General features: G+C 33.5%; 1 protein-coding gene across 1 annotated transcript in view; it reads right to left on the bottom strand.

Annotated features, from left to right (window-relative positions):
• Mei4 (meiotic double-stranded break formation protein 4) overlaps positions 1 to 22,151 on the bottom strand; it is a 176,075-nt gene that overhangs the window by 58,525 nt on the left and 95,399 nt on the right. The window contains exon 4 of the mRNA XM_063226928.1: positions 3,352 to 3,483. Within this exon, the coding sequence (XP_063082998.1) occupies positions 3,352 to 3,483 (132 nt within the window). The remainder of the gene's footprint in view (positions 1 to 3,351; positions 3,484 to 22,151) is intronic.

The raw sequence follows: 22,151 nt of genomic DNA, 5'->3' as shown, positions 1-22,151 counted from the left end.
GAGAAACTCAACTTTCAAAATTCTGGCTCCTATAGCAGATTTTATATCAATATACTAAAATGGGTACAATTATATTATCTACTTTAATTTCACTGCTATGAAGTATATATATATATATATATATATATATATATATTTCACAAAAGAAATGCAAACAAAACTGAATCAATGAAATGAAAGAACTGAGATGAACAGTCAGTAGCATTAATATTATTAACGTTTCAGACTCTGGAGTCACAGATCCTGTGTTCAATAAACAGATGCTGCCCTTACTGTGAGTATGGCCAGGCAACTTAAACTCTGGGATGCTAACTCTTCCCTCTTTAAAGAGGGAGTAAAATTCATTAACAGTGTCAAAGGGAAAATTAAATGGTATAAGAAAAAAATTAATCACATATTCTGTCTTTTAAGCAAAGAATATATATATAAAATCCTTGAAGGGTGTTTGATATATGAGTCTGCACAACAAATATTAACAATAATTATTAGTACTAAATTTCCTAATAGTATTTATTAAATAGGATCTCTTTGCTGCCTGATATAATGCATACTAAAGTGAAATCAAATTTATAATAACACGTCATTATCCATTGTATATAGACACACAATAACGATCTTGAACTGGTGAGCCTATCATAATTTGAAACTATAGCTGTTCTTCACATAGTTCTTGATAACATCCTAATATTCACTAAGTCTTTTATTTTGACTAAGTGTTTTATTTTGTTTTTTTTTTAAAGTTCTTTAGGTATTCTATAAATTAGTCTTCTATACAAGGGATTTCCTGAACAGATATCTAATTACATGAAAACAATATCAAGAGGCAACAAATGAGATTATATTAAAATCAAAAGCTTCTGCGCAGCAAAAGAATTAACAAGAGTGAAGAAAAAATCTACAGAATGGGAAAAATTTGGGGCATCATACATTAGTTTTGAAAATATTAGGAATTCATAGAAATGAAATCATGCTGCTTTGCATTTGGCTTATTTTCTTCAGCACATTTAACCTTCTGTATAATCCTCTAGCTTATACCTCTCATACCCAGTGTATTGAGTATCCCAAGTAAATGGCTTCCTGTATTTAAGCCATTGGTTCTTTATATTTTTCCTGCTCAGACTCATACGCTACAAGCATGTTAGTGACCCTCTGACTTAGATGTGATGGACAGCTTAGCTAACTGTGTGAATAATTATCCACCTTTCTTGAATAAGAAGTTGAAAAGAGAGCCAGTAATGAAGCTCAGTAGTCTGTTTGGCAAGCACAAGGTCATGAGTTTGATTTCCGGTACCAAAAAATAAAAAAAATTGAAAAGACATAAAACTATATTTTCTATACTTCTTTGGTGTAGGGTCTGAATAGGTTGTTGGTTTCACTAAAGAAAACATTTTTAGTTGAAATTAAGCCACATAATGGGAAAGGTAAATCACAGTTTTTATATATGAATATTATACATTGTCCTGGAACTCTAATCTTCTGGACCACAAGAGTGTAATAGCACTTTCTTGATTTCCTGTTAAAATATTCCCATCAGCTTGAACCACCGATGGTCCTGTCGCATCAGGCAGTATGGGACAGCCAGGGGGTAGTACAAGCCAGTCCCTGGGACAGTCAAGCATGTGAAGTCACATCATGAACATATAATGATGGTAAAGTAGCAATGCTTGACAGCTTAATTCATGAAAGTGCAGCCTGGAGTCTCTTTTTATAGCCCTTCCAACAATTCTATAGGTCTTCATGAATCTTCTACTGCTTAAATTGGTCACAGGTATTTTTCTGTTTACAGTTAAGAATACTGGCTTATGGTTTCCTTGTCTTTAACCAATACTAACATCATGAAGGGTAGCTAGAAGAGTTGACTGAGATAACACAAATGAAGCACTGAACATATATACCTGACAAAGACTAGTTATTAACAATGGTGCCATTATTTTAGTATTATTTTCATAAGTCCTAATAATCGGAATACCTGAGTCTGAGTTGAGACTTTTTCTGCAATATTGGTAAAGTGGTTTAACTATTCTAAGGTTTTCATTCACTATCAATAAACTAGGTAAGATCTGTAAATACACTATGTTGCTATTGTGGGAGATACTACATTAAGTAACAATTTCTTTTCTAGACATCTTGTTATTCTCCATACAGATAATGCAGTTAAAATTTTTTTTCCCTATTGCTTCATTTTGTTAAATGGAAAGATATGACCTCTTTATCTGTAGAACCACGGCACACCCTTTGTTATATAATATCCCAGTGCATCTGTACCCTGTTATCCTCTACTTCAATTCAAATCCTTTTTCATGAAGGTTTTCATTGCGAGAACTTGGGGTTAAGGGGAGTTTGACCCTACTGTAATCACTTCCTTGACCTTGGAATTCCAAAAAATAGTACCATATTTTCTTCAACATTTTGTTCTTTGCCATTTAATCAAAACAACTTATTTATCTCTCCTTGATAGTTGTGAACCATATCTCTTAAGAAACTCTTAGCAATTACTAATCATTTGAACAACTGCTGACTAGATGATATACAATGTCCCACAGTGAATTCAATTAGATTGCATAATAGTTTTAAACTATGTCATTAAGCATATGGCCTTAGATGCAAGTCACTGGATAAAAACAATTTAAAATCATATGCACACATATTTTTTCTTATTAAATTTCTTTCTCTCTCCCAAAATATTTCCACCCTTCTCTAATTTCTTTCAATTATGCCTTTTAATTCTACCACACATATGGTAAGAATAAATGAGGTGACAAAATTAAACCAGTGTTAACATGAAAGTATGGGAATTATTTTTCTTCTTACATATGTTTTTCAAAATTGGCATATAACATAGGTATAGATAAACAGGCTGCTTCATGACCTAAAAACATGAGAATCACTTGGAGGGATTTAATGATACCAATGCCTGTTATCCCATCCCAAAAACAAGTATTAACTTGATTAGTCTGTGGGTTGGCAATGGGATATTTAAAAGTTAGTAAGATAATTTTCTAGGACAATTGGACTTGAGAACCTGTTCTTCACTTAGGATCCTATCCAGTTCTCTTCTCAGTTCTTTGTCTGAGGAGCATGTTGTCTGCCTAGAGAGACTTAAGACCATTCATCTAAACTGTTTTGCTGGCACCATTGGGACTTTGGGCACATATACATAAGTATGACATAGTTTTATTTTGAAAGGTACTGTAATTAAGTAGGCAGTAACATTTTTCACATACATTGGAGATAAGTTATCAGCCTGGCAAATATTAGCCTGGTGGAAACAGAGGGAAGAAAGGGAAAGAAAATAATATCCTGTAGCTATATTAACTATAAATAAGAATTACAGTTTCAAGTTTTATGTACCTGATCGATGGCTCTCAGATCATCAACAAAGCAGTTTATTTCTGATAGAAGTAGAGATATAATAGACTTTCTCAACAAGCTGCAACTTCCCAGGGTCACCAGATTATGAGACACATAACGCTGCTCCTGAAACTAAAGATGAAAATGAGTAAGTTTTCTATTTTCCATCAAGTCAAGTCAAAATGTACTTAATGGGTATTTTCTAACACTTAACTAGTAAGATACATATTAGGCAGGGTTCAAAATGTCAATGCAATTCTGGTCAGTTCTAAGTCAAGCTTTGAAATAGACAAATTATAGCAAAATAATACTGATTGTATACAGCAGTTAAATTTTGACACGTATGATAGGATGTTAAAATGGACGTTTTAGTAGACATATCAAAAGATAATATAGCAGTTTAGATGACAGACTATATGCAGAAAGAACTATGAAGATCATAAGGTAAGAAAACATGCAAGCACTTACATAGATGAAAGATACGAAAGGTGAGAGCAGAAGTTTGAAGATAGCTTTGGGAAAAGCTACAGATTCTGAGTCCCACCTCTGGCCGTAGAGGGCCAGGTAGAAGAGACTTGTGTATTTACAACAATTCGAAACCATGAGGGAAAAGTGAGATGCTGAGTTTTCATAGACAGGTAACCAAAGGATTCACAATGAAATAAATTTAAAAGGAAGTGGAACCCATCATCCATGCATGAATAATTTGATGACTCACTTTTGACTTCCTCCAAAACTTGCAAATCTTGGTTTTCATATGTCATTGTACTGAATTGGGCTAGGTTTACTGGAAATATCTAAGGAAAATATTTTTAAAAACAAGTCTGATAGTGATATGTGTGTACTATTCCCTAGTGTTGCTCAGGTAGATGATGCAAAGCCTTTTAGATGAGGCACCACATGGTTGTAAATCCTGGTTTGACCTGTATTCACATTGTCTTTTGTAGTACCAAGTGAATAAACACAAAGATTGCTTCCTGTATCCCCCAGGCACAAGTATGGAGACATACAGCCAACTACTACTCTACTAAAATAAAAATTTACAGTAGGAAAGTAAGGAATGTGTTTGCAGAACCCAATGTTAAGGCCTTACTATGCAGTTTCCAGTCATGGCAGAAGCAGCAGCTATCTTGGTGTCCCTGTGGTTTAAAGAGTTGAAACCCAGCCTTTGAAACCCAGCCTCCTAAAAGGTGCTTTGATTTAGTTGTTCACACACAGTGCTTGCTGCTACCGGAAAGCCTGGCTCCTAAAAACATTTTGGTATGTCTTTTTCTACCTTATTCACTGAATCTGGCACTAGGTATTTTCTGGTTCTTTCCTAAAATCAAAATCACTATGGGAAGCAAATATTTAGAATGAGTTCAGGACATTTTGGAACCATCATAGTAGAAGCAAACACACACACAAAACAGAACATATATACCTCACTTATATTCCGTTTTTTGCAGTTGTAACTTATACAATCAATGCATAACTATCAAATTGAGTTACAAGTAAAATTCTGGCTAAAAAATGTTACAGAAGTAAACACAACCAACAAATACAATGCACGTATGCACACACACACACACACACACACACACACGTCATCCAGCAGTTACTACAAGATAGACTTACATTTTCACCATGTAACTCTGCAATAATGTAATAATTAATGATGGCAGTATTAATGAAATTTTCACTAAATAATATGATCAGGTCTTAGCTGATACACATCTTAATCAATATAACACTGAGCAAAGCGAGTTGTTAAAATATTAACAATGTTTTGTGTATAAAATGTTCAAAAACAGACAAAGCTAATTATATTCTTAAAATAAAAAAATAGGTACTATAATTTTAAAATGAGAAGCTTTAATCTAAAGTAAAAAATATTTATTCCTAGAGAGGAAAGACAGAAGTGTAATTGGAGAGCAGTTCTGTTTGTTTTATTTCTTGTTTTGGGGGTTTAGAATACCTGAGACTTCATTTCCTAATCATTTGTTAAAATGAGTACGTATTTATGTGTAATAAGGTGCATTATGAAATTATGACATCTAAAGACAAATCAGACAATCATTCCACTCTTGTGGAAGCAAGAGGACATGATACAAGTTGGGTTTGGGTATGAGTAGATTATAAAAAGAGCAATGTCAAGCCTCATAAAACATTCAGGCCTTTGGTATGTTCAACAAAGCATTTTCCTGTAAGGAGATAATATTTTAATCAGCCAAACAAAAAAATAGGAATCCTTATAATTACGTAAGAAATTCCTTTTAAAAAATCACAAACGTACATTGATTTAGTGACTTAACAAATTTTGTCTTGCTTTGAATGTAGAATTTTCTTTGTTCTGTTTCTGTTGATAGCTAAATGTTTGCTGTACATAGTATTATTTTCATTGTGTGGAGTTGGTACCTATCCATAACGAATTTGATTTCTTTTATTCTGTATGACCTTCCTCTCCCCATCCATTTCTAGTTGCTTTTGCTATTTGTATAGGATATATAATTCTATTTTGTGTTATCCATGTTTCTTATGCTTTTAAAATTTATATTTTGTGTTTTGCTGTGTCCGATTTATTCCACTTAACATTATAATTTCAATGCCACTGATTTTCCTGGAAACTACACACACACATCATTTTTTATGGCTGAGTATTACTCCATTTTATTACTATAGCTTTGTAACATAAATTAAACCTGAGATTACAGTACCTTCTACTTTGCTCTAGAAATCCAAGATTGCTTTTGCTATTCAGAGTTTCTTGTGTTTCAATATAAATTTGAGAGGTTTTTTTTTTTATTAAGAGCGAGGCTGTTGGAATTTTGATTGAGAATGCCATGTATGTATGCATGTATGTACATATCTAATTTTTGTAGTTTGGCTATGTTGACAGTGTTGGTTCTGCATATATAGAAATAGTATACCTTTCCATTTTAGGAGTACCTCTTTGATCATATTTGTCAGAGTGCTATAGGCTTTCTTTTTTTTTTTATAGATTTTTCACTACTTTGGTTAGTTTAATTCCCAGGTATTCAAATTTCTTTAAGCTCCTATAAATAAAATTGTTTTTGTATTTTCCTTCTCAGTGGGTTCAGTATTGGCATACATGAATATTATTAATATGTGTGTTGATTTTGTATCCTGCTATATTACTCAAATATTTATTCATTTAAGGAATCTTTGAATCTTCTTTCTAAAATATCATGTCTGCAAATAGTTTGATTTCTTTCTTTCTTCTGGTATCCCTTTTACGTCTATATATTGCCTGATTATTCTGGTTATAGTATAAACAGGAGTGGTGACAGGGGAAATCTTTGTCTTGTTCTTGGTTTTAGAACAATGCTTTCATTTTTTCTCAATTTAATGTAATTTTGGGAGTAAGTTTTTTCATGAAATGCATCAGGTTGAGGTAAGGTTGTTCTTACCTCTCTGATAAAATTCAGGAATTTTATCATGAAAGGATTTTTGGGTTGTCTCAAAGATGTTTTCTAAATCTATTTAGATGATCATATGGTTTTTGTCATTGTTTCTGTTTGTGTGCTGTATTACATTTATTGATTTGTGTATGCTGAACTTGTAAAAATCCTTGGGATGAAACATACTTGGTCATGGTACATGGTATTTGTAATGATGTACTTGCATTTGCCTTGTTAGTACCCTATTGAGAAATTTTATGCCTATGTTCATCAGGGCGATTGGCTTGTAATTCTCATTTTTAGTTGAATCTTTGTTTGGATTTAGAATCAAAGTAATGCTAACTTTCATAATAAGTTTGGCAATAATCTTTCTCTTTCAATTTCATTAAAGATCTAGAGAAGTAGTGGAATTGGGTCCTACCTGAAGTCCGAAGAGAACTCAGCAGTAAATCCATTGTATCTGGGCCATTCTTAATTGAAATGTTTTTATTGCTGCCCTAAATTTACTGCCTGTTACTGGTTTTTACATTTTCTTGGTTTATGTTTATTAATTCATATGTAATGAAGTTATAGTAATCTGTTCATTTCTTTTAGATATTCAACTCATTAGAGTACAAGTTTTTTTAACTAGTAATAATTTTGTGGATTTTTGTAGTATCTGCTATTAATTTCCTTTTGTCATTTTTAATTGCAGTTACTATAGGTCTCTTTTGTTCTGCTAAATTTGATTACTAATTTTTCCATTTTGTTTATTTTTTCAAAGAACTAGCTATTTGATTCATTTTAGTCATAATTTCAGACATTTGCACTCTATATTTTTTTCCTTGTATTAGTGTTGCATTTGTATTTTTGCTTCTCTAGGATATATAAGTGCATCATCATGTTATACAATAATGTAATGTTTTGCCCTGATTTTGTAAAGTAGGGATTCACACCTATTTTTCTTAGGACTGCTTTCATTGTGTTCTATTATGTTATCAGTTACTATTTCAGATGTTATTAGATTCTAGAGTCTTTTTAACTCTTCCCTCAATTTTTTCTGTGTCCCACGAGTTATCCAAGGGTGTATTGTTTGCATTTTTTGTGGTTTCTTTCATTTTTTATTGCTAGTGATTTTGTGGTTTCTTTAATTTTTGATTGCTAATTTCATTCCACTGTGATCTGATAACATGCCTGAGATAATTTCAGTTCTTACATACAGTTTTAAGCATGCTTTCCTGTCCAAGATGTGATCGTGGAGAAAGTTCCTTATCCTGGGAATAATTTATACTCTTATTATTGCTGGAATATTATGTAATATCCATTAAGTCGATATGTTCATATTTCTTTGCTGATTTTTACTTAGTTGGTTGTGTGTTTGCAATATTGGGGTACTGAGGTACTCAAACATGATTGTGCTAATGTTTTATGTGATTTTTATGTTCAGTAGAGTTTGTTTTTTGACACTGTGTATGCTGGTATTCAATTCACAACTGTTATGCTTTGTTGTTGAATTATTGCCTTAGCCAATATTTAGTGATATTAATTCTTCTGATCAGTTTTGACTGGAAGTCCACCTTGTATGAAAACAGTACAGCTGCCATTGCTTGGTTTCAGACTTCCGTTTTATGAGATGTTGTTATCCATCCTTCAATTTTTTTTTCACTCTATGAATATCTTTTTGCATGAAATCTTTTATGCTACATACCATTGGGTTTTGTTGTTTGATCCACTATGGCAGTTTGTGTCACTAATTAGCAAGTTAAGACCAATTAGACTGGTACTATTTTGGAGATCTGTTTAACTGGTGTTTGTTTTACAGTGATGTGATCTTCAATCTTTTGCATTTTGTTAATTACCTGTCTCTTCTATCTACTTGTTCTATTTCTGTTTCCAACATGCATAAAATTTGTTCCTTTCTTCTATTTTTCTTCTAAAAGGCAGCTAGTACCCAAGATCCTCAGAAATGTTCTGTGTTTTAAAAAGTTCATTGAATATGTGGAACAATTTTGTTGATTTGTATTTTCAGGACAAGTCTCTTTTTTCCTCAAGTTTTTCCAAATAAGTTTTGTGTCCCTACTTCTGCCTTGAAGTTGTAGGTTTCTCTGATACAATCAGCACTTTTCAGAAACCACCTTATATTCAAAATTGATCATAACATTCTCTACCAAATTTCAGGAAAACTGATTTTTTAAAATTGCAAAGTAAAAGAAAATAATACTTTCTGACAAGGGAATAAGTTGTTTTTTTTTTTTTTTTTTGATCAGACAGGTGAGTCTTGAATTTAGAATTTTTCTTGGCATCATATTTCTTCCCGTTGATACTTCATTGTCTTTTTCAAAGCTTAAAGAGAAAGGAAATCCTAGAGAAAGGATTAGAACTAGAAAAAGTCTAGCTATTTTGAAATACCACCTATCTTTTAGTCAGTATTCCCTGTGTAGGGCCCCTTGTCCTTTTGAAAATAAGAAAACAAAACAAAAAAAAAAGTTATAGTGATAAAGTGATATTTACTTAAGTATATATAACTACTTATATGCATCAAAGGTCCAAGAAAGTCAGTATGGAGTCAGTGCAAAGATAATCAGCAGATGACTGGCCCAGATATGCTGTAGTAGGAGACTGCCATAGAAACGTCTAGCAATGTTTTTCTCTGACTTCCTGTGCTTTATTTTATCTGGTCTCACCTCATCTGGAGTTTTACTTTCCTTTGGTCTGTGTGTTGATGTCTATTGAGCCAAGGCAGATTTATTGTCCAGCAGAGGCCAACACTAATTTCCAAGGGTGCCTTTGCTGTGCATAGCACTGGCACAGAGCCCTTTAGGGCATGTCCTAATACTTTTATGTCACTTCTGTTGAACATTTGACATATGGGACTAATATTTTATGATCAAGATGTTTTTATTAACACAAAAAGGTTATTGCTTCTTATTGACATTGTAGTCTCTTTTGTCTATAACTGTAGAAGGTTGCTTTATCTTTCCCTTGATTTCCAAATGTTCTGAAATACCAGCTGAACACATGCCTTTACATTCTAACATTATTGTTATTTGCTGTATCTTTTCAAGGAAAAAAAAACACAGAAAAGAAAAACAAAAGAGACAACAATTATAACAAAACCCCCAAAGAATAACAATATAGGCTTTCAATACAACATGACAGTTTAACAATGGTTGCTATACTGCATATGGTTATCTTCAAAAGAGTTGCTTAGATTATCACATATAGACATGTAAAACTGATCAAGCCGTGTGTTAACTGTTCTTTTCCATGAACTAATAGAATTAGCAGCACAGTCATCTTAGCTATCTTATGTATGTGTATATATACACACACAAATTCACATAATACTCCTTTCCTCTTCTTTTTGTCCTTTCTGCTATCCCAGTTGTATTTTTCCTTTGAGCAATTTCTTGCTCTTTAACAATATCTATTGAAGATTTTGTATCTTATTTAACTCTTTCAGTTTCTTACATTAGGATGACAATATGGTAGCGACACATGTGAGTCTGACTTATTTCACTTATGAGTACCAAGTCACATCCTTTTACTTATAAAAGCCTTGAGGAGATCCTTCTTTCTAGCTGAGTAGTACTCCATTGTACAAAAATACCATATCTTTTCATCTATTCCTTGGTTGATGGCTATTTGGGTTGTTTACAAGATTTGGTCACTACAAATTGTGCTGCTATATACCTGGATGCACATATACTAGTGTGGTAAGATGTTTTAAAATTTTCTTGGAATGTCCAGGAGAGGGATAGCTGGGTCAAATGGGATCTACCAATTCTGCTTTTTGAGGAATCCCCACCTTGATTTCCACAGTAGTTGCACCAGTCCACACTCACACCTACAATGCAGAAAAGTTCATTTTCCCCCACAGTAACACCAGCACTTGTTATCAGTTGATTTCTTGATCTTGGCCATTCTTTTTGGAGTGAGATGGAATCTCAGTGTTAATTTGCATTTCTCGAATGCCCAATGATGCTGAATATTTTTTCATATATTTATTTGCCATTTGTATTTCTTCATATGAGAATTGTGTACTCATTTCAGATGCCAATTTTTGGACTGATTCTTTGAATTTGGAGGCCTGATTTTTCCAATTCTTTATACATTTAGATAGAAGTCTTTTTGTCTGAAGGACTGTTGTCAAAACCTGTTTTCCAATCTGTGGAACTTTTTCACTTCTGTTGGTGATTTCTTTTGATGTGCAGAAACTTTTTAATAAGATGGGATCCCCACTGCTAATTCTTTGAAGTACTTCCTGTGAAGTATGGTTTTTGTTCAGGAACTCTCTGTCTATACCTGTGTCTTTGTGATTTCTACCTACTTGGTGTTCTAGTAGATTTAGTATTTCTGTTCTAATATTTAGATCCTTGATCCATTTTGACTTTAGTGCATGTCAATAGGCATGGGAGTAGTTTAAGCTGTTAGCGTGTGAAAAGTCAGTTTTTGCAGCAGCATTTATTAAAGAGGTTATCTTTCTACCAGTGAACATGCTTGCTCCTTTGTCACAGACAAGTGGCTGAGTATGTTTGTAGTTGTGTCTGTGTCATCTGTTGTGTTCCACTGATCCTTAGGTCTGCTATTCTTGCCAGTACCAAGCTGACTTTATTACAGTAACTTTGCAATACAGTTTCAAATCAGGGATTGTGATGCTTCCTGCCTTGACTTTGTTGCCCAGTATGAACTTTTCTATTCTGGTCTCTTCTGATTCCAGATGAATTTTAGAAATGATTTCTCTAGATCTGTGAGGTATGGTAATAGTAATTTGATCTAGATTGCATTAAATCTGTATAACAGTTTTGGTAGTGTGTTCATTTTCACAATGTTGGTGGTTCCTATATATGAGCAGGGAATATATTTACATTTTCTGAGATCCTCTTTGATATGCTTATTCAGAGAACTGTAATTTTCAATACATAGATCTTTTATTTCTTTTGTTAGATTGATTCCTAAGTATTTCCTTTTTTTGTATGTTATTCTGAAAGGTGTTTTTTCCTTAAGGTCACTCACAGTGACTTTGTATTCAGAAATGCTATTGATTTTTGAGTGTTGACTTTGAATCCAGCTACACTGCTGAATTTGCTTATTAAATGTAGCAGACTTTGTGGAGTTTTGGGGTCTTCTAAATAGAGTACCATGTAATCTGTGAATAATGATAATTTAACTCTTTCCTTTCCTATCCTAATTCCTTTATATTTCTTTCTTGTCTAATTGCTATAGCTGATGTTTTCAGAACTATATTGAATAGGAGTGGAGACAGTGGACATCCTTGTCCTGTTGCTGATTTTATGTCGAAAGCTTTCTGTTTTTGTTCATTTACTAGAATTGTGGCTGTTTGTCATAGATGGCTCTTATCATGAGGAGGCAGAGAACACCTACTCCAATGTTTTGTAGGGTTATTATCATGAGTAAGTGTTATTTTATCAAAGTGAAATTGTGCATGAGCTCCAGAAAAGGTGAACAACCCTCTGCATCTTTTGAAATGGCCACGTGATTTTTGTTTGTGGCTCTGTTAATATGGTATAAATTGTGCATGAGCTCCAGAAAAGGTGAACAACCTTCTGCATCTTTTAAAATGGCCGTGTGATTTTTGTTTATGGCTCTGTTAATATGGTATATTATGTTTATTGTTTTGTGTACACTGAACTATCCCTGCATTTCTTGGATGAATCTCACCGGTTTGTGGTGTATAATCTTCTGGATTTTTTGCTGTATCCTGTTTGCTAGTACTTTATTAAAGAGTTTTGTATCGGTGTTCATTAGAGAGATTGTCCTGTAGTTCTCTTTTCTGGTTGTATCTTTTTCTGGTTTTGGTATCCGGTTAACATTGCCTCCAGGAATGAGTTAGGGAAAACTGCTTTCATTTGTGGAAGTTATTTCAATAACTTAAATTTTATCTTTTCCACTTCACCCACAAAGAGTAATGTGTATAGTAAGTCTCTCTTATAGGCATGCGGGTATAAACAATATAGTTTCAAAGCAATATATGCTGCTGAATTAATCTAGAATTCTACATTTCCTAGATGTTTTAAGGCAATGTTTACTTTAACTTCCCATCCCTCTACTTCTAGGGAATCAAATTTTATATTACTTCTCGATCACCTATGTCAAGAAAGGGAACATTTCCTCTTATTTTGGATCCCAAAAATATAAATGAAAGGAAATTGGACACAATTTTCTATGAATAATCCATCCACTTACACACCCCCCCACACACATACATGTGTGTATATTCTATTCTTTTATATTCTTTCTCAAGGCTTTGACACTCATGTATCTTTTTTTCCTCTCTCAAATATATTAATAATCTGTAACCAATATGAGTTACATAATCAAAATAGACTTCTGCATAAAGTTCTGATAAAGAATTTAGGAAATATTTCTCTGAATCAAGAAATGAGTTCAGAGCAGCTGTAAGCACCCATTCTAATGTTGAATTCTTTAAAAATCATTCACTAGTATTAATCTTTAAAAAGAGCAAGGAGAAAAAAAAAGAAAAAAAAGGAACAAACATAAAAAGCTCCAAGCCATGCAATTTTGATTTATAGCTTCAGAGCAAATGGTTCTTCATTATCGTAAGTACCAATATTTAAACAAGAATAAGATGTATTTCTGCACAAATCTCTTAGGAGCCCCCAAATTTATCATTATTACAAGAATTTATTAGATGCCTGCAAGAAGATGGCAGATACCAATTATAAACATAAAAAAATATGATGTGAATGTCTAAGACTACCAAAAATAACAACGACAAAACCCAGCTAACTGTAATATGTTCTTAATTACTTTCATAATCAACACTATTTTTAGGCATATTTCATAGTTTTGATAAATATAGTTTTCAGTTATTTACTTCAGTGCTAAAATACACTGAAAAATTTATTTTTCAGGTAGTTTATTTTAAGTGTTGTTTTGAAATTATCTAATTCTCTCTAGAAGTTATAAACCTTATCATAAAGTTTTTATGACTAACAGTCAGGCATACTTTATAGTTCATCATGCCAGACTGCATGATAAGAAGTCTCTCCAGATTAATCTTTTTAATCTTCATAATCAGTTTATGAAGTAGAAAGACTGTTCTTTCTTTAGAAAACTAGAAACAAGTTCAAGGAGGTGAAGGACTTCCCCAAAGTCAGAGAGCAAAAAAACAATGAAGCAACAATTCAAATCCAGATTACTGAACAATCTAATAATGGAGACTGTGTTTCTGACTACATGCCAAACTACTAAATATTATTTGCATCCTTAAACAAATTTATTATCTAATACTGGAAATGTTTCTATAAACAATAGAATGATGTATATGATATCTATTTAAACAACTTTAATCAACTGTTAAAAGAAAATTAGAGCATTACTGAGCTTTAATTGAATATTGTTGAGTACTCAATTATGCAATCAATTTCCCTTATCAGTAGATTTTAAGTACATAGATTTTTTTCCTTCTCTTTTTATACGCAGTGAAATCTAATCAAGAAGATATATTCAAATGCATTAATTTGGACACCATGGATTCTTACAACAGAAAAAGGACAAATTTACAACATACAAAACACATAATGTTGCTTTTACACTTGAAAAACTGCACTTTGCTTTTGGGAACTTTCTATTATTCTTTGTGATATAGTGATATCCATCTTTGATTATTAGGAATTCAGGGTGTCTGTGACATACATTTTTTCTTTAATAGCAAGACTCTAGCCAAATAATAAAAAGTGTTTTCAAGTCTGAACTTTAATCACTTCTCATGTAATGAAAATACAAGCCTCAGGGTTTAGTGTACTTTAAGATTAACATGGATGTTTTTAAAATGCTTCTCAAATTTATTGACTAAATTGCCTCTAACCTTTATTCTGTATCACCAAACAGAGCGTTGTTCACCTTTTCTGGAGCTCATGCACAATTTCACTTGCAATATTTCCGTCTGAAAAGTACTTTCTTTCAGCAGCATCTGGCCTACAGCTACAGTGTCTAATTATGGGGAACTGGTACAAATAATTTCCAGTCCCTTTTTCTCCAGAACATCTACTATCCTAAGGCCAAAGCCAAGCTTCCAGAGTCCCCCAAAAGGTGGCCTGGTGGACGATTTGAAGATCCATTGCACAACTAACTTTTTGCTGTTTGGCACCAGAAAATAGTAAACCATCTGCCAGATACACCTCTACACTCATTAAAATATCTGGTCATGTGTCTTCTCACCTGAGATGATTGAAAGGACATTAATGAGATTCTACTTCTGATAGTTGGCAATATGTATAAGCCAGACTTCCTCAGCATGATTTAGTTCATTTTATCATACATTCATTTGGGTATGCTCATCAACACAGGTGTTTTATCTGGCAAGTCTTGTATTTCCAGTGTTGTCAGCTTCAAATGCAGTTAGAGGATATTTCTTGTCTGTCTCTCTTCTCTTTTTTCTTGCTCTCAGCATAGATATATAGAAAGCTGAAAATACCTTTGAGTCATACAACTAGCACAGCCAGATTCAGCAAATTAAAACATAGGGAATCTAATATATTTGAATTTCAGATAAACAATGAATTAATTTGTTAATATAAACAGGTTTCAAATACTATCTTGTTTGATAACTCCACAAACAGTATTATCACTGTGACAGTGATTTAAATTTGATAGATTATATTTCAGCTGTCACTTGTATCAGTTAGGTCAACTTTACTTGATAACACACTTATGGAAGGTTATGTCAAAAGACATGCTCAGTTTTATTCCATCTTCAGTCAGCCCCTGTGACTGCATGTACACACTCTAATCTTCAGGAACTCCAGGATCATTACTCTCAAAAGGAAGATAATAAAACTTTTTCTGTCAGCTTTACAGGGTTGATTATCACACTTAAGAATGGAAGTGCAAAGATTCCCAAAACTGAAAAAAACAGATCAATGATCTACTAATAAGCAGTACGTTTTTAACAAAATAAGTTGATATATAACTTTCTCACACAGAAACAAAACTAGTCCATTCACTGATCAAAATTTTTCAGTGTTTCTACTCAAACTGTCCATTACTTGTTACTGTAAAGGTCATAATGACTCCTCCTTGAAGTAAGTAAACACCAATCCTGTAGTCTCCATAAAACTTCTCATTAGTTCACTATACTTACTACAATATGCAATACTTGCTTTGTATATTTTTTGACCAGCACTGGATGGCTGCCTGACACCATGTACATGTTCAATAAGTATTTTAAGTAAATAAAGGCCACTCAGCTCTCCTTATTTAACTTGTCCTCTGTGGCAGGGCCTGTGATGTGGCACCCAGATCCTCAGGGACAAAACAGTATGACTCCAGCTTCAAGGAGTGCCCCTAGCTTCTTCAGACACAGACACAGCTGTGAAGAGCCATTTCACCCAAACCATGCCCCTTCTCAGGATGGTCCACTTTCCAACACTGACCAATATGTAAATACAATTACCTGGACTTCCGGTCCACCTAAAGATAGGTCTGAAGAATAATTCTGTTTCCAATCATCCAAGGGCATCAGACAATGTTGCTTTGGGGCCTATTGAGACTCTACTTCTCCATTTATTCTCTTTTATTTACAACACTTCAACCTTTTCCACAGCTATCAGTCCCCTAGGTCTAGTGAATAAGTATCCTACACATTGTGCTTCTTCCCAGAACCTGCTTCTCAGGCCATTCAACCAGTGACATCCTCAGAACATCATTTAGTAGAGATGAAACTGCATTTTCTCCAGATTTTCATCTTTTACCAGTTCTCCATTTTCATGTAGCAAGTATTAAAATGCCTGACTCAGGACCAGTCTGAGTCTACTCTCATGTTACTGTTGTAACTGACCTCAGCCATTTCTGTTCTTTATATTCTGAGGGTTTCCAGAACTCTTGGTCTGGATGGTACTTGCATAGCCAACAATTCATTTGAATGGCATCTTCATTTGGTGCCATCATCTGCAATCAGGGGTCACCTTGATGGCCTTCAGTCCACTCAGGACTGCACTGTTTTCAAATTTTCTAAAGCCACAGGATGATTATACATGCTTTTCTGTTTGAGTGTTCATATCTTATGAATTGATTAAGGTCATAAAAGGATGTAATGATCAGAAGTTTTAGAATCTAACATTTGTATATAAAACCCTAAAAATGTTTAATGGGACCATGATGCTTAAGTAACCAGGTCTTGCCAGCCTGTGGTATTTACTGCAATTACATTTGGATATTTTCAAAATGCACTATCTAATAAGACTTTTCTAGAACCATAAAAGCAGAATGTCTTAGACAAGGCTCCACCATGTGTAGTCTGGAATACTTTCTTTGTGCAAGAACCACCACCTTACTCAGTGACAAATACTGCTCAGCCATCTTTAAGTTTAAACAGGTCAATGCATTAATATTGATTGTATGCTTTTATGTTCAGTTAGAAGTACTGGCAGGCATTGCAGTAACAATTGCTTTTACATTAGTTTTCAGTTTTCTTTTGTAATACTTAGCAACAGTATCATTTTTAAAGATAAAATATGATTGGAAGATGGTTATTGTTGAAAATGGTTCTTACATAGTTGTTCTCATATATAATTTGAAATTTCTGTAACTAAAAGCTTCACAATAAAGAATTGGCAAAATAAATAAATGACTGACTGAATAAAATGATAAAGTCCAGCCACTTACATTTCTTAAACAATTTTTAACTTATACTCCCTGCTCACTATTCCTCCTATTACCCCTATCTCAGGTTTTTATTATCTGTCACTGAAATATGAATTTACTTCTTACAACATCCTATGCACCCAACAACTCTTTATCTGCATTCATTGATTTACTCATTCTTCAAGTGACATCTTGATGAAGGACATCTATTTATAAAGAACTAGGATATCCCAAGAAACTAGAGGTCTCTCAGTGTTGTGGTAGCTTGTTAACTAAGTCTTATCTGATCAAGCCATACTCCAGGGAAGACAATACAAAATAAAAATATTCATGGCAGTCATGACAAATGTTTTCTACAAAAGGCCAGATATTAAAAATACAATGGTTTGCAGGCTACATTCTTTGTTTTACCCAGCTCTACCACTATAGTAACAAGGCAGCCATACACAGACAACACATAGAAAAATGGGCAGGGGTGTGCTTCACTAAAATCTGATAAACAAAAACAGGTGGCACAGTTTTCCAACTCTTGCCCTACGTTAACAACCAAATTCGTAAACCAGAATCTAAAATCCTGAACAATCAATATTTTCTTAAAGTACCAATTTACCTGTATTCTCTGCACAACCTCATGTTCTGGAAGCTCTTCCAAATTTATTTTTGCTCTGTTAAAGCCCTGGGGAACCTGTGACTGAGCACTTCTTAACATCCTATCCAGAAGAATTATCACTTTCTAGGTAAAGCATCCCACATACCCTGTACTCACTTTGACTGCTGCAACTGTTAGCACAACTCCAGAGGTATGTTTATAAAAGGTTATGAAGTCCCTCATTACCTGTTACAGATTCTCTAAGTGTGTATGTCCTCCATCACTGGCTCTGAAAACCTATAGTTAAAGACTTCATTAAAGGACACATATGGTACTCCAAGATACCATTAAGGACACTAACACTTCAGGAGCTCATTAAGGACACTAACACTTCAGCCTCTCAGTAGACACTGAACTTCTAAACACAATAGTACAGGTAAAACTGAGCTTCTTTTTTAAAGTTCAAAGCAATATATATGCAGAAATAAATGTTAGGGAAATTAACAGTACGCTCTATATGCATTTTATATACATGCCTTGCCATAAACTCATTCTTTCTTTCTTTTTTTTGCCAAGATTTTTAAAAGGTTTTGCTTATATTTCCTTCTCAGACACAGCAAGCTGAAATAGGGCAGATGAAAAGGACATTAAGAGGTCAAATTACTTTGTTCCTCTTCTCCTTAGGATGATACAGTCTTAACATTCCAAAAAAAAGAACACATGATGACATTTTTAAGAACCTCACAAGAAAGAGATTTACAAGCATTTCTGGCAATCTAGCCAAATGCTTTACAAATTCTGTCATCAAAAAACAATTTTCATGTAAGTCCCTTATGATATAAAATGATTTTTTTTTTTTTTTTTACTTTTCAAATTCTCACAAGAAATGGAAAACAGTATATATCACCTAGGAAAGATTTATGCATGTTTAGAAACAATACAACATAACTCTTATTTGTATCTTTTTAGAATTTTCATTCCTTTGACCAGTGATCTTGGCTTTCAAACTGCAAAGTGTTTAGAACTTAATTTCAACTTTTCATTTTCTGGTTTAAATCATTAATACTAGATAATTACTCTGAATGCTTTTTCCTAGTTATAAATATGTATATTATTCAAATGAAATAATAATATAAAACTTAAACTTTGACTTCTTTTGCATAGCCTGAACCATCATGGCCTAAATAAGTTTTTAAAATCTGATTTTACATTATTTGCCTAAAGTTAAGAGGGTTGAAAAGCTCATGAAATGGTAATGAGTCAACCTGAATAAGAAAAACATACGGCAAGCACTTGTAATAGCTCACTGAACAGAACGTGATGGGGTGACTACTTTTGTGTCTAATTTTTTTCATAATCCACTTATCTTTTCTTCAATAAAATAACTTAGTTTCTAAAAAGTCTTCTATAAGTTTGTTGCATAATAATAAAAGTTACAACCAAAATACTGCTTTAAAATGAATATACCAAATAATTACATAGAAAGTACAGAGAAAACCTGCTGGACAAAAAACAATGCCTCATAAAAAAGGTTTGGCACAAGATCCCCAAAGAAACAATCCCAAATACCTTAATACCAAATGCTACAATCCCCTAACATTAAATCCCTATATCTGAAATCTCAAAAGTCTAAATTCTTGAAATATAAAAAGTCAAAAAAATTCTGGAAAAATAATTTTAAAATGTTTTAAAAGACACTACTTAAATTTAAAATATAATTTTTTTGAGAAATGTGGAAAAGTTAAAATCAAACACATAGTACAGAAACACACTGAGGCACTGCAACATAATAGGCTGAGATGGCAAGAGAGTAAGGTTCAGTCATGTCTATCTCAAATAAAATTTTCACCCTGGGTAACATGTTATATCCTGTAGTCTGCATAGGAGAATTCTGGTTTCTCTTTCGAATGAAATATTTCAAACTGATAAATAGCTGCTAAGGTCATGTCACCCCAACTCTCTCCCTTCCCACTGAATTTTTTTGTTCTTTTCTCCCCCCACTCACTTTCTAGAAACTATACTATGCATAGTTTTTAAATGACCAAATGGGTTTAGTCAGCAGATAAAGTGCCTGCTTGGCAAATGTTAGATTGTGAGTTCAATCCCTGGTACCAAAATAAACACATAAATAAATAAGCAAATGACCCAATCACTTTCTTATAAGACAGCCTGCTACTCTGTGTACATCCGTCTTCTTTTACAAAACCTGCAGCAATTCCCCTTCCCACTGAAGTTTTTGTCTTCAAACTTTTGAAATTTAAGACTCTGGAGCACATTTCATTCTGAAATTTGCATCTCCTATACTGTATTGCTGATAGACTCAAATCAACTCTTTGTTTCTTAATCAATTTGTCCCTAAGTTCCCCTTGAGAGTGTACAGAAATTTTGAAACAACAAAAAACTTCATGCTCTACTTTACACAATAAAATAGGAATATTAACACATTTTTGGGCAAAAACATCCAGGTACACTAATGACATTGACACAGGTGCAACTTAAATGAATAAACTGTAATCTTAAATATAGGTTAAAACATATCAACCCACGTCACTATAGTTGGTAATTATGTGAACTCAGCTTTATACTTGCAGTTCTCTGAAATACTGTGACAGGTAAAAACTATCTTTTGCTAAGATTGATCAAACCCATTATGGTGGTTGAGAAGTTTTGTGATAGGCCATGTGCAACTGGCAAATGTCTATAGCGTGGTTCCTTGAAATCTCTATAGCATGAAAACAGTACCTTGAAAACCTTGAAATCTCTATAGCATGGTTCAGAAGTCAGATAGTGTGTCTGTCAGCATAAACACAAAAGACTGAAGAGTCAGAGGGTTAGCAGTATTAAATCCTGGAGTGAAAAGACTGGTGATATGGAAGTTTTAATATTCAAGGCAGCAAAAGGAGAAACTCCGTGCCATCTCTCGGATATAGACAAATTCAGCCTCTGTACTTGTTCCTTCCAGGCAATATGGCGGTATGTTTCCATCCTGAGAGCAGTCTCTCTGCCAAGTCCATGTGACTGACACAGGAATCATTGGAAATACCCAGACACATGGATGCAGTGCTTTATGAGGTTTCCAGGTATTTTTCCATCAAATATAATGCAGCAATCTTGCATACAATTGAGAACACAATAATCCCTGCTTCATAGTACGGCTTTCTATGTCAATTTTTCTCTTTTCTTTCTTTTTTTTTTTTTTTTTTTTTTTTTCTTTTGGGCAGAAATTATGGCTTTCAGGTTTTAGCATTCAGATTTCAATATTAAGGCTTTCAGAGCAAGAGTTTTATATGTTGGATTATTCAATAATTTATGATTTTAACATTGGGGATTAGGGTGTTTGGGATTGTCTTTTGGGATTGTGATAGCATTGCCTATAAAATATATAAGGGAATAGTGCAACAAAATCATGACATATCTAAACATATATTTGATTAAAACTCTACTAAACAAAATGACTATAGTTCCTGCTTTAGAGGACAAGACAACTATCTGGCATAAATCAATGCTTCTCAAATCTGAACATACTTCAGAATCACTTGTGAAGCTTCTGAAATGATACAGATATGTAAATGTCATCACCCAGATATTTTAGTTTGTCTCTAATGAGTCCTATTTAAAAGCCGGTCAAATGATTCCTAAAGATGTGAACCATTAACAAAATAAAAAAGTAATGAGAAATGAGCCAATTTTATTTTTAGCATACTCCAGGAATGACATGCATACCCCTGTTGTTTTAGGGCAACTTCCTGTTAATGGAAGGTAAATCAAGAAAAATAAAATTCTACAGGATGGAAAGAGAAACGGGAGGAAAGGGAGAAAATATGCAAAGAATAGACAGATTCCTAAGGAAGTTGACAGTGCCTCACCGATGTTCTGTCAGCAGGTTTCTCTGTCCCTCTAGGGCACTATATAATGTAATATTTCTGCTCCCCAGCCACTCTATTCTTCTCTCTAACGGCTAGATTCTACCTTTTCTCCACAACCAAACATTGTGTTCAACTCGTAGACCATACACAGCAAAGCTCTAATGTTCATCATTAGCTGACTCAGCTTGTGTTCTAACTCTAAATTTCAAGAACAACAAATTTGTCTTTCTTTGCTTGAAATAAACATATTGCTCTAGTAATTTAGTAGTATTCAAGGAAGAAATAGGTAAAAAGAGAGAACAGGGACACCTAAATGCATGATTCTGTGTGATCTAT

This window comes from Cavia porcellus, unplaced genomic scaffold (assembly GCF_034190915.1).
Source record: "Cavia porcellus strain 051 isolate PalLab524CR breed Dunkin Hartley unplaced genomic scaffold, mCavPor4.1 scaffold_16, whole genome shotgun sequence".
NCBI classification, from domain to species: Eukaryota; Metazoa; Chordata; class Mammalia; order Rodentia; family Caviidae; genus Cavia; species Cavia porcellus.
Note: the sequence above shows the minus strand (reverse complement) of the source record. Positions and strands in the feature narration are given on the sequence as shown.